The 13,409-nt window shown below is 47.3% G+C and overlaps 1 protein-coding gene across 2 annotated transcripts; it reads right to left on the bottom strand.

Annotated features, from left to right (window-relative positions):
- Window positions 1–733: 733 nt before the first annotated feature.
- tnk1 (tyrosine kinase, non-receptor, 1) lies at window positions 734–10,653 on the bottom strand. Of its 2 annotated transcripts, none has more exons than XM_030430798.1 (14): window positions 10,127–10,651; window positions 7,466–7,644; window positions 6,913–6,977; window positions 6,628–6,813; window positions 6,352–6,504; window positions 5,982–6,259; window positions 5,772–5,898; window positions 5,477–5,623; window positions 5,292–5,386; window positions 4,570–4,803; window positions 4,002–4,066; window positions 3,337–3,839; window positions 3,154–3,249; window positions 734–948 (listed from the first exon to the last, which is right to left on the bottom strand). In XM_030430798.1, exons 2-14 carry the CDS (start codon window positions 7,626–7,628, stop codon window positions 781–783), a joined length of 2,280 nt encoding a protein of 759 aa, XP_030286658.1. In that variant the 5' UTR covers window positions 7,629–7,644; window positions 10,127–10,651; the 3' UTR covers window positions 734–780. The 2 variants fall into 2 exon arrangements, with proteins under 2 accessions (XP_030286658.1, XP_030286657.1); XM_030430797.1 differs by lacking the exon at window positions 734–948 and adding an exon at window positions 1,518–2,111 and having other exon boundaries at window positions 10,127–10,653.
- Window positions 10,654–13,409: the final 2,756 nt, after the last annotated feature.

Here is a 13,409-nt window from a genome sequence, read left to right on the forward strand (position 1 = left end):
ATCTTTTCAAAACCTGCAGCCTGCATTACCCACAATGCAACTCAACTGCCAACACTTAATCAGAGATTTGGATGTATAATGTGGCCTAGTAGCAGCTAATGTAGCCTGGAGCCTCTAGCTTCTATAACATTTTCAGATTAAACTAAATCGTTAAAGTAGCATAAAAGGAGATAGTTATTATATATTTTTTTCTCTTCTTCCTTTAAAAATCTAGTGTCAATATTACCCACAATGCAACTCTACTCACCACAGTTCAGTTGGGGATTCAGGTGTGTTGCGCTAACAGCTCAAAGCTAATATAGCCATAAGCAGAGATGAAAGGATGTGTCAGAGTGTGTCTGCTACACTGAGATGTGAGATGTGTGAGAATGATCTGTTATTGATGGTTAAATAAAATACAGGCAGTCAATCATGTCTCACTTAAAATGAACAAACAGCTCATATTGTCACAGGGCAGCTCAGCATTAAGACCAGATCATCACTTTTATTCAATAAAAACTGCAATTTCTAAAAACAATATGTACAATTTCATTAAGATACAAAAACTATTTGCAAAACATCGTGTGCTGGGACTCGTTCAAAAGGGGACATTTAGCCTTTTTGCTAAATTCATGCGTTTCTGCACATTTTTTCCCCTTGTTCCATTCAACCATTTTCACTTTTTCACTCTCATCATCACTGGACCTCCATCTCTTCCGCAGCGAGGTGTACCCGGCGGCTTCCAGTGTCAGAGCGTGTCCGTGTCCATCCATTTATTCAAAGTCGGCCAGAAAAATCACTTCAGACTCGTCTTTCTGTGCTGAATTGAGGCCGCTCCCTCTCGCCGGAGCCTTCCCGCGACCATCGGATCAGGTAGCGGCTTGCCACCTCCAGGTTCCACTGGTGCTTGAAGAGGACCCTCATACAGTCCTCTCTGGAGCAGAGGCCCAGCCTGTACAGCTGCTCAAACTGAGAAGACACACAATGAGAAGACGGAGGTCAGAGGCGGCAACCCATAACAACATAAAGAAGGTTGTGGCTTATTTTCTCTTTGGGGGTGGAAATGTTCAGGCCACCGCTCAAAACATCAGCATTCAAATGCAAAACACCTGCTGTGAAGTCATTGTTGAGCGTCCTGCAGTCAAACACGCTACAGGATCACATACAGCAAAGTTCTCAGTGATGAATGACCTTAAGATGCTTTTAAAAACTGCATCAAATCACTGTTAATTGATTCAATTCACCCTTATGCTCTTTCTCCCACGTGGGGTCTCTCAATCAAGACAATTAAAATGAGTGACACAGTTTGACAATGTTGTGAAGCAGCATGGGATCATGGGAGTTGTTGTGAGGCAGCATGACTTTGGATTACATGCTCAGGTTTTTATTTTTATTCACTCCCTGTCTCACTCTTTGACTTATCATCTGACGTTTCACTGGAAGTTACGGCGACAGGCGACCAAACAACGCACCCAGACGTCCCTGCGTCTGAACATTGTTGGAGATATTTGGGATGATGTGAGCACACAACCAAAAAATACATTTTAATTATTTTAATATATGTTACACAGAATCATATACATTAGAAGGTTCAGGGTGATTTATTTGGCATTATACGTAACAGGGAGGCAAAACACAATGCAAGTATATAACTCACACAAAATAGAACATTTATACAGTTATTTAGATAAATATATATACATTAACAGTGCATTTTTTTATATTTGTGTTATACAAAGCGGTTGGCATCTTTATAGTAAAAGTTTAACATCAAGCATCAGTGACGTAAACACAGAGTCCAGCTCTCCTCGTCCGGCGTTCTGTCGGCTCTGAACCCGGTCCATCCCTCGAGGCCAACAGCTTGATCCTGGACGCTGTGGTGGAGACAGGTCTCTGTAAAGGCGTAACAGTCTCTCATCCTCACTTTCTCCGTGTCCTTTCCCTGCCGCCAGACGTTATCCGGGAGCATCCCTGAATCCAAACTTGACGAGCACGTCTCCCATCCTCGACGACCTCTGTTTCCTCCCTGGGACGGTGTGGCAGAACAGGGTGGAGGGTCGGAAGATGCCGTGGGCAGGGATCATCTCAAGGTCAAAGCTCTTACTCCAAAACCCCAGCTTTTTTCTCCCATGCTGATGATTATAAGTGATACTTCATCATGAGTAACTGGTAACAGTCACAAATTTTATTTTAAAAAATGCAGCAAACTTTTAAAGAGCTACTGGCTGCAGGATTTGCTTGCAGATAATGATGAGCATCCAACTCCAATTTCTTGACCCTTTATAGAATCGATCAAATGATCTAAGTGAAGAGGTTCAGATTAACTGGATCGCTGCTGTGAAAAGTCTTCAAGTATCAGTATCAGTGGCAGCATCATGCTAAACTACCTGGTCCACAGGAGAAATGCCTATAAGAGCGTGACCGGATTTACCTGTTGGTGCACACATTTTGCAACCCCCACCCGACTCACCGCCCCCACCTACCTACCACACCGAGGCTCCCAGGTTTGGTTTTAGTACAGTGGACACAACAGGCTCCATCATGCACCCAACAGCAACTCTACCTGGGCTCTGGTTTTCTATATGTCAAGTGTAGTTTGTGATAGTTTGACTGAACATTAGTTAATTATATGCAAAATCTAACAGTGCAAGTCCTTCCTTTGTTGATATTTTACATTTTTGGGTCAAAACTTACTTTTTTTTAAAAAACAACCTATGGTTATTTCTTAATTTCTGTCATTGCACTGTGATTTTATATTTATGTTTTTATCTTTTATTCTATTTGTTGTTTATCATTCATTATTTTCAAAGGGTGCAATATGTAACAATATGTAAGAATTTGAAATCTTGACTAAAATGATGAATTCAACAAAAAGTATGATTATTCAACATGTATTGTGTTGCAGAGAAATCTACTGAAGTTAGCATGCTAAGCAGCTAGCCCAGGGACTGTCCTCTCTCGCAGTCTGGACCACCCGCTGCATGGCTAACTGAGCTGACAAGCTAACGGCAGCTACAGCTGGCAGCGGTTAGCAGCAGTTAGCAGCGGTTCCTCTGGTGAAATGCCGCCCCCTGTTCCTTGCCCCAGTTCTTACATGTGATACATGTGATTTATGTTGTTTTGGGTTTATTTCAAATTCTTTTATTAAAGTTGAGAGTCATTTCGTAGTCTGACCTTGAGTTGTTGCTCAGCTTGCACTGGGTTCCAGTCGCTGCGTTGAAGAGCCACATGGACCTCTTCAGTGGTCACTCCATGCACTGCTTCCATCACCTGAGAACAGACGAGTGATGACGCTTATATTTCAATCCATCGCACGAGTTTTCCAACTCAAACAGAAGACATGAATCCGCCTCTCACCTGTGAGATGAGAGTGTCCTTCGTGTGCTGAACGTGAGGCGACTTCTCTCGCTCTCTGTTGCGCTCCCTCTCTCGCTCCCTCTCTCTGCCGTCTGTGTGATCGTCCAGCTGTGGGGTCGAGCGCGCCATGTGGGCCATTTTAACCAGGTTGGAGCCTCCGACCGCCTGCTGGGGTTGGTGTGGGTGTTGCGGTGGCGGATGAGGATGAGGCTGCACACCAGTGGGCTGGACCGCCTGCGGAGGCCACGGTGTGCCTGAGACCGGGACAATTTGGGGCCTCCTCTGGGATTTCACGTTAAAGCGCTTCAGGTTGGGTGGCGGCGGCCGCGGGGGCGGAATGATGCTGGCTTCGCTGAAGCGGCGAGGGTCCTGCAGCATCTGCACGCTGTGAGCTGCCATCACGGGAGGCATGAGTCTGCCATGTTGATCCACTCTGAGCACCCCGACTGTTTGAGAGCGGGGCCGATGTCCGCTCACGACCGACTCCAGGCTCCGGGATATACCTGACGACACAGGAGGAGGACTTTAATGCACTCTATATATATCAATATAATGGTAATGAACAGAAGTGGTATCCTTGTTCAGAGTGAGTGTAGGCACAGCTACGGTAGACTTTAAAGCCACAAGAGGGCAGAGTGGTCAACTGCATGAATGAACATTCATACCTGCCATTTTCTGCAGATTGGAGCCGTTCTTCTCTCTGGCGGCGCTCGGCCTCCAGCTGCCGTTGCTGCACAGGGTCAGAAGAGTGAACACGTGAGATACACAAAACACACCGGACCGCCTCTGTCCACCAGAATCTATCGCCCGACAGCAGGTGAAGGTTCAGGGCTGCACCGCTGTCGGCATTCCGCAAACTGAACTCAGTGAGATGAAAGTTTCTGTGTTTGTGTGCATGATAACAGACATGGGGACACGCTCATTCAGGAATTTCTCTTTCTTTGTTTTGTAGTGTTCTGGAAAGTCGACAGATTAGAAGAAAAGCAGCGAAGGAAGCCAAGGCTGTAAAGCCATAAAAGAGACGCCGGCTGTAAAACATTATAATGTTGCTCAGAACAGCCACTATGATGAACTTTGTCTCTCTGGGCCTGTTTGTTTAGAGAGCTGGTTATAATTACAGTCATTACATGGAATTTAGCTCAGTCAGTAAACTATGACTCCTGCGTTATTTTACATGACATCAAATACACCAAAGACCCTAAACAAGAGGACTGAAAGAGAAGCATCACTGACTCGTCCTGGCCCTCAGGTGTCCCCCAGCAGCGCTCGGGTTTGATGTCTCCGTGGCCCGTGTGCTGCAGGCTGCCCTTCATCGGGGTCGAGATGTAAGCTGGGGTAGGAGCAGGGTTGGGCGCCGAGCTCCCGGCGAGGGCGGCGGGAGGGAGCGACGGCGCGGTGAGGCTCGCCGGAAACCAGCCGACGGACAGCGTCCTCTGGTTCTGGCCCTTCCACTCACACAGCTCCAGACTGCACAAGAGAGAGGAGGAAAGAGTTAGAAACCAAAGAGCTTCTGTTGGGTGACGGGAGAGCAGCTTCACTGAGCAACGTTATCAACACTGTGTTTGATCGTTAATGAAGTTTTCGTTTCTAAGAAAAACAGGTTTTTTTTTTACCTGATAGTGTTACCAGGCTTTTCTATGTATTTATGTTGTTTGGCGATAACCTTGTGTTTTCTGTGCACGTTGTCTAGATTACATGGGTAGTGAGAACTGAACAAAGTGCCAGCAGCGTCACAACAACAGCATTTGCACCACGACAGCGTGAGAGCTGTTGGACTTGTTCAAACAAACAAAGCAGGCTGCACTCGAGGACGCCGTGAGCTCACGGCTGGAATGCACTCTTGAGAGGAGGCCGATTTTAAAAGCCCTGTTTTGTCTCCACAAAAGGCCCATTGTGTCGGTCAGAGTGTCTCCTTTACTCTTTCCGTCCCACCCTCCTTTCTTCCCCGCACCCACCCGTGGTCTACGACGGTCACGAGGTCGCTGGCCGCGAGCGCGAGTTTCCTGGGCTCGGCAAAGTCTCTCGTCGCCTGCACCTCCATCGGTTTGGCCTGCAGAGAACAGACAGAAGTGAGGAGGATGATAAGACGATTTTTTCCTGAAAAAAAACTCAATCGAAAGCTTCAAACAACGCTTCACACCTCTGCAACCATCGTGGTGAGCTGGGCGAAGCTGGGCCTGTCGGAGGGACTGCAGGCCCAGCACTTCCTCATGACCGTGTACAGTTCCTGCGGGCAGTCCGGCGGTCTCTCCAGACGCTCGCCCTCCCGCTCCACGCGCCACAAAATCTGGATCGGAGACAGTGAGAGTCGGGGATGTGAGAAACTCCGAATCGCGGAGCGTGATTGCAAAACTAAAATCGACAAACAAGGGCGGGGACGCATTTCACATGTGAACACAAGTACGCCGTTTGGCATGAGCTCCGCAAGCAGGTACCTGTCTGCCCGTCAGGCCGAACCAGGGCTCCTCGCAGTAGGTGAACATTTCCCACAGGGTGACGGCGAACATCCACACGTCCGAGGAGTGGGAGAAGGAGCCGACGCGGAGACTCTCCGGAGCACACCTGGAGGGGAGCGGGATAGCGGGCGATTAGCGAGAATATTAAACATCGTTCCCTCCTCCACCTTTGAATATCTCAGTCCTTACCACGCAAACGGGATCCTTCTGTGCGCCGACATGACGTAGTGGTCCCTCTCCTGGCTCAGGCCTCGCATCAGGCCGAAGTCGCCGATCTTCACCGCCTCCCTGGACGCCAGCAGCACGTTCCTCGCCGCCAGGTCCCTGTGGATGAACCTCCTGGTCTCCAGGTAGTCCATACCCGCCACGATCTGGTTGGCGAAGAGCCAGAGGCGGAGCAGAGGGAACTCGTACTGACGCGAGCGCAGCGTGTCGTAGAGGGAACCGAAGGGGGCCAGCTCCGTCACCTGGAGGGAGGACAAACGTACACGCCTCAGTTTTAAATAGATCGACATATCCTCCCCGGTTAACTCCCCCCCTTCTCCGTGTCCGAACCTACCATCTTGAGGGGCTGTGTGAGCACCACGCCGTAGAGCCGGATGATGTTGGGGTGGTCCAGTGACTGCATGGTGGTCACCTCCTGGAGGAAGTCGGTCAGAGTCTCCGTCTGCTTGGACATGCTGCTCCTGAGCGACTTCACTGCGACGGGCAACTGAGGCAAACAGACGAGAGGGAGGGCGGAGAATCAGCCGCGTTTCAAACTAGCCGGATACGATGAAACACCCAACGGACTACAAGTAACATCTTTACACAACGAGAAGAAAACCTCTCTCACCACTCTCCCGGTGGGTGTGTGCCACTCTCCCTTCCTCACCACCCCGAAGGACCCCGAGCCCAGCTTCTCCCCGAGCAGCAGCTCACTGTCCTGGATGAGAGACGGCAGGGCCCGACTAGCGCCCTCCTGAGGCTGAGCCGGGCCGCCGCTGCCCTGCTCCCCGCCATCCCCTCGACCGCTCGTCAACTGCGCGCATAAACACATCAACCACAATGTGTTACTGACTGAAACACGTGACGCACACACGATAGATTTGACCTACAGCGGCGTCTACATGTGTCCGACCTTTGGTATCCAGGAGCGTGACTTCACTTTGTGGCGTTTCAGAGCCTCCCACAACCTCCTTTGTGCTGGAAAGAGAGAACATTTGAGTAACTTGAGTAAGTGAATGAATGACAATGACATTGGAGCTGCCGAGGTAGGAATCTAAATCTCCTGCTATAACGCTGGAGTCTGGCCGGGATGGAGGGAGACGAGTTGGGTCGTTTTTTGCCTTCATCCCTCCGTTGAAAAGCCTCGTCCAGGAGTGCGACTACTGTGAAGAGTCCCTTAAAAGAAACGCCTCCCTCCGTCTGTTTACAAAGGCCAGGATTTGTGGCTGAGAGCTTTAGACTGTACAAGTAGGTGGATTTAAGACTTACGGCCAAACATCACTTTATGGAAATTAACCACTAATCCATGGATGTTGTAAATCCAGAAGGTTGATTAGCGGCTTTCCAAAGACAAACACGCCACTGTGGGTCAACAGGAGACAATCTTAACCCGTCTTTGTCTTGTGATGAACAGAACTTCAAGAACCCGTCCCCGTCTGAGAGGACACGCCTGTACCGTGGCTCACCTGGTTTGCTGATCCCTATGTGCTCCAGGTCCGACTCCTTGACGTAGGCGAAGTGCTCGACGCGGGTGATGTTGAGGCCATCTCTCACGCGCAGGTAGAACTTCTCCAACTGGACCTCGGCCAGGAGTTGGTACAGCCACTGAGTGTCCTGGTCCATCAGCATGACCCGGCCGACCTGCCTGCAGGGTCAAAGGTTAAAAAACACACGGCGTGAGGAACTTGATCTCGTTCTCGATCGGTGGAACTTTCGAGGGGACCTGAAACTAAACACAAAGACACAGATAAAAGAACCGGCGCCCTTCCTCGTCTCATTAAAAAACGCTGTTAAACGGTGAGTTCGCTCCCACTCGGGCCTCGTCAGGTCGCCATGGAGACCTCACAGAAAGCCCTCGGTGCCGCGTGCCAGAGGGGGGATTGTTCTGCTTTTAGCGACGAGCCAACTTTTAACGAGCCGTTTGTCTGCGGCCCGTGAGGCGGAATCTCAAACTTGTATTGAGGTGCACATCTTTCAGAGGACAGAGACGTGTCGTTTGCATCCGCTCGTGGCTACACGAATCAGATGAACCTACAGGAGAGGATCAGGACCGCTGTAAGTAAGAGTTTAGAGTGAGGGAAACTGACACAGACACAGAAGCTCGAACAAGTACGCCCAGTGTTGACCAGGTCGTGACTCACTGTGTGCCTCAGAGGAAAACGACCTGCTGGGAGTCCTGAGGCAGCGCGAAGAAAAAGAGGTGGAAACATTATCACGTCTGCGGCTCAGGGACACCAGTCAGACAGGATTCTGTTCACACAGTGTTGATGCGATGTGCACTGACAGACGGGGCATTTCCTTCATATGTTTTTAAAGGTGCATTACGTAAGAATGGGCCACCCTGGAGTCAAACTGCCAGGAGACATGGGCAGCATACCGCCAGATTGACTGCTAACTGATGCTAATGTACCCTCGGATACGGAGGTGAAGTTCTCCAGGTGAATGTTGGTGTTTACACTGACGGCATGGAGGGCCTGGAGAAAGAGGCTAGCTGGTTAGCATTATTTCTTCACACTCAGTAGATAATCCCAGTTAACGCCTGAATGTTTTGGACTCTAATTCTTCCTTGTTGCTCCTTTAAATGTTCACCGCTGCACCGGCGAGGCGTCCTCCCTCCAGGGGCGGTTCTAGGGGGGGGGAGAGGCCAACAGGGGCCAGTGTCTCAGCAGTTTACTACCCAATCAAAATTGCTGAAATTGTAAACACTGCTTTGTCTGAATGAGGGATTTATCCTTTTTTTGGGTTGTATGTGCCCCCTTACAAAAACGCCCGCCCCAACCTGGCCCCCCTATTAAAACTGGTCTAGATCCGCCACTGCCTCCCTCATATGTTCCTTATTGCTTTTAAAATCGAAAGGGTGAAACGCAGCAAATTCTTCTGGAGTCGGCTGTGACCTCTGGCTTCTCCTCCTCATGATAGCGGAGGTGTTGTACAGTCATATATCACCTGCTTATCAGCACACCAAGCCCAGCAGCAGCAGCAGCTATGAGTCAGGAACATTCTCCTGTCAGCTACCCTGGGAACCAAAACCAAACACAGAGCGCGGCTACGACGTCTCCGGTGATCAACCTGCTCTTACTTCACCCACCTGATGCTGCAGAGAGCAGCAGGATACGAGCCCGGGCTTGATCTTTGATTTTTACAGGGACAACTCCCCAATTAATGTGCGCCCGGCTTAAGTGGGCGTGAGGCAAATTCCCTGCAAGTTGCATTCAAATTCAAAAAAGGAAACGCACGTTAGCACACAGAGAGAGCTCTGTGTACAGAGTGATCAATCTTTAACTGCTCAGCTGCTGATCAACCCTGGTGGCATGTGAGACCAGGCGTCAAACCATTTCATTCGTGGCTTCACAGTCGCTAGGTCGAACTGGCTGACTTTCATCTCACAAGTCATTATCTGACTTCAAATGGGCCCCAGCGGTGTTTATCCAGCGCAGACACGACCTCTGTCACAAAGCCTCTGTTGACACTGTTGACGCTTCCTGTGGCTGAAGCCCGAGATCACATCAAGATCAGATCCAGATCAGGACAACACTCACTCCTTCATCTGTGACAGGCTTCACTCACACAGAGGAACGTGTTAACGTCAGCCAACACTCACATATTTCTCGGCGTTATCAAAGCAGTGAAGGGCGTGTCTCAAGGAAACAAGGTAATGATGCTTTTGGTTTTTCAGGTAGACAGTTTTTGCCCCAGGGGAGATTTTACAATCCTTACCGCAGTGATGATCAGGGAAATGTAACCAACAGAGGAAAATATACTCTTTTAACTCTTACTCTTGTTCCTTAATTACATTCAATATTAGTCTTTTACTCAAGTACTCTTTATATGGGCGGTCATTACTTTTACCTGAGTAATATTTCAATCTCACAGTGTTGATTCACGCACACACACATAAAACCAGCACATTAAACCACAACTGTCTAATTAATGTGTTTGTTTAACCCCAAGTAACGCAGAAGAACCTTTAAAACTGTAATTTAGTAAAGTAGTTGAGTCTGTAAAGAGAAAACAATGTGGTTAAAGACTCTGTTTGTATCCAAACACACGATGTGATCCACATGTTGCTCCATCAGGTGATCACAGGCAGCAGGTCCATCTGGACGGAACCATGCTGTGGGACTCACCGTTAACAGAAGAACCTGCTCTCTGGTCGGTGACAGCTCCTCCTGTAAAGCTCTCAGCGCAGGGAACACTGATCCATGTCGGCTCTGAAACCTGCAGCGACGTCGACCGAGGCTCTCCAACAAATCACGACTCTGCTCTGGATCCGGAACCAGCTGAAAGTGTTCGAACTCCGGTTGATTAAAGAGAAGGTTCTAACAAAGCTTCAGTCGATCGATCGATCAGGTTACATGTGTCGGTGCGTCCGTATCAGAGTGTTTGTGATCTACCTGTGTGTGCACAGTTTCCTACTCCGCCTCGTCACAGCTCCTCCGCAGGCCACGCCCCTCTCCTACCTGACGTCTCACCTGAGCGTCTAAACCAGCAGCGCACACAAACAACATGAGATGACATGTACACGTGATCAATTAATAAGTCATCAGCACATAACAATAACATAAATGTGGGTCAGTAAGGCAACTTCTGGAAATGTGGTGACTAAATACACAGACACACACGTGATGCATTGTTTTACACATTCATTGTAGACACACTCATCAACTTACACATTCATTGTACTCATAGACTGGATTTAAGTCAATACATTCACTTGATAGACACAACATAGAGTGTATTTATATACTGTTAGCTTGTACTCTAGCTAATACTGAATGCTACTATATTGGATGCACCTTATGTACCTATCTCAGACTAAATGCTACTTTACAGACTACGCCAGGTGTACCTAGCTAAAGCTAAATGCTACTTTACAGACTATGCCAGGTGTACCTAGCTAAAGCTAAATGCTACTTTACAGACTATGCCAGGTGTACCTAGCTAAAGCTAAATGCTACTTTACAGACTACGCCAGGTGTACCTAGCTAAAGCTAAATGCTACTTTAATAGATGCACCTTACCTAAATTATTTTATAGGCAGTGCTTAGCTAAAACGAAGTGTTACTAACAGGGAACGTTAAATTTGCCAAGATAAAGATAAATGCTAGTTTGATGAGTGCTTTTGTAGCCCACCTTGCTAAAATGGAAATGCTACTTTACAGGGTACACTGTGTGGCTACATAGGCAAAACTGAATGCTAGTTTAATGGGTGCATTTTATGTACCAAGGTAAAGCTCAATGCTAGCATGTATCTATTTACTTAAAATAAAACATATTTTGTGATGTCTTTTTAATGGGTACATCTGGTGTGAACTACCAAGCTAAAGCTTAATGCTAGCTATTTATTTATTCATTTATTTATCACAACTTTTGTAGGCCAACTAGTTAAAGCTAAATACCAGTTTGCTAGGTACACCTACTAAGTGAAACTAGTATACAGGTCACACTGGGCTAAGACTGTTTTAGCTAATAGTGGCCAAACAAGCTTTAGTTTTACAGGTTTTCTCAATTGTTTACACAAAAATTGGTACTTGAGACACAATGACCACAACATGTAACTCATGCACCAACCCCCTGAACCAATTCTGCTAAACTACAAGCACAATTCCTGCTCTACACTCAAATTGCAGTTCTAAAACACAAAATTCTAAAGTTACGGTAATTGCCCTACTATGCGTACTGACTCATCACATGGGCCAACACCTGGACACCCTACACAACACACTCGTTCCACCAGAGCAGCTCAGGTACGTTGTCATTTGGGACAACGTGAATTTCCACTGGGCTGCTCTGGTTCGTAACTGGTTCACTGCCCACCCGCGCTTTATAGTTGTTTATCTCCCTCCATATTCCCCATTCCTCAGTCCTATTGAGAATTTTTTTTTTCTGCCTGGAGATGGAAAGTGTATGACCGAAATCCACAAATGCGTATACCCCTTCCCACATTTTTTTGTTGTTGTTGTTTTTTTTACTGTAACTGTGTACTGTGAGTAAATTCTCCTGTTTTGTATGTAGACGGTATATTGTTGTATATGCAACTTTGTGTTGATTGGGATGTACACTGTGTACATTGTTTTTGTGGGAAAAATAAAATATATCTGTTACCGTGTATTTGTGTGTTCTGAGTATAAAAACAATGTTCTCAAATATTTTACAGCACATTTAAGTATGCACTGACTGTAGTAAGTGTAACTGAACAAAAAAGGCCAATTTGACGAATGAAGAAGTGTTTTCCATTCATCATTTGCACGACTGTTCTATATACTAGATGTTGTTTTATTGATCTGTCAATTGATTGTAATTAGATGTGAAAATTAACGGTAATTCTCACGTTTGTTACGACATGTTAATTGACCAGCATCTCTCACCGGTGACCTAAAGTTTCCAGTTAATCCTGGCCGAGGTTCAAGTCATTACTGTAATTCACATTATTAATTCTCTCCATTGATCGAGCTCAACCGTGTCTGGACTCAAGCGAAACTTGCCACGAGCTATGAGTCAAACACAAATAGTGTTCTCTCTCTCTCTGTCTGTCTTTCTTTCTTTCTTTCTGCTTGCTGTTGCCAAGCAGGTTGGACAGGATTTTTTTTTTCCTGCTGTCACGTGGCCGATCATTTGAATGCGAACCAGGCTGCACTTTGCACTTCCTGGTACAGTATCTGACCCAGTCGCTCCTCCCTGACTGCCTGACACAGACAATACATTCGGTAGAGCAGACATTCAAAGGAACAGGCAATCTGGAACAGGAGCTGATCTGGAGGATCTCTTTACATTCCTTCTAGCATTTCCAACTAAACTAGATGTAGAGACGGGTTGTTTGATGATGAAGGATTACATTAGAGTTAGTGATGAGTATCTTTAGCTCCTGATAAAGTTAAAACACATGTCTTTGTCACAGGTCGTTTATGACAACACTAAGGCCAACAGCTTAACAAACAACACACACAGACGAGAGATGACCTGGTGACGAATCAAAATGTCACAGCAACTGACAATTTGTGTAGTCATCCCTAACCCACCCAGCAGGTATTTAAATAACCGCCCGTCACTTCCAGGACTCCACGAGCATCTAATTGTGCCGAGTTAATGGGGGGTGTTCAGAGACGGATGTTTACACTCGTTCTGTCGTCTTAAATCTCCGAGGCTGAAGTTTCCGAGAGTTAGTCTGCAGTGTGGGAAGCTCTCTCTCTCTCTCTCTCTAGTTTCATGTGTTGTGAGAGGCTCGCCTGGAGGCAGGTGAGGAGACCTGGCCGATGAATCACTGCTGGGAAAAATGCAGTTTTAGAGGTTTGCATTGACGTGAGATACATTAAGTGTGACAGAGAAACATTATTTTCAAAAAAGGTAAAAAGTCAGTTGTCGCAGAATTTGTGACAAGACCTGGTAACTTCAGTTTTTATCAGAGGCTGC

Source organism: Sparus aurata, chromosome 10 (assembly GCF_900880675.1).
Source record: "Sparus aurata chromosome 10, fSpaAur1.1, whole genome shotgun sequence".
Lineage (NCBI taxonomy): Eukaryota > Metazoa > Chordata > Actinopteri > Spariformes > Sparidae > Sparus > Sparus aurata.

Coding starts and splice junctions, on each gene's coding strand:
- tnk1 (XM_030430797.1), bottom strand. CDS start 7,628: ATGCTGATGGACCAGGACACTCAGTGGCTGTACCAACTCCTGGCCGAG. Junction 5,899..5,981: donor AGAAGGATCCCGTTTGCGTG/GTAAGGACTGAG, acceptor GCTCCCCTCCAG/GTGTGCTCCGGAGAGTCTCC. Junction 4,804..5,291: donor GTGACCGTCGTAGACCACGG/GTGGGTGCGGGG, acceptor TCTCTTGTGCAG/TCTGGAGCTGTGTGAGTGGA.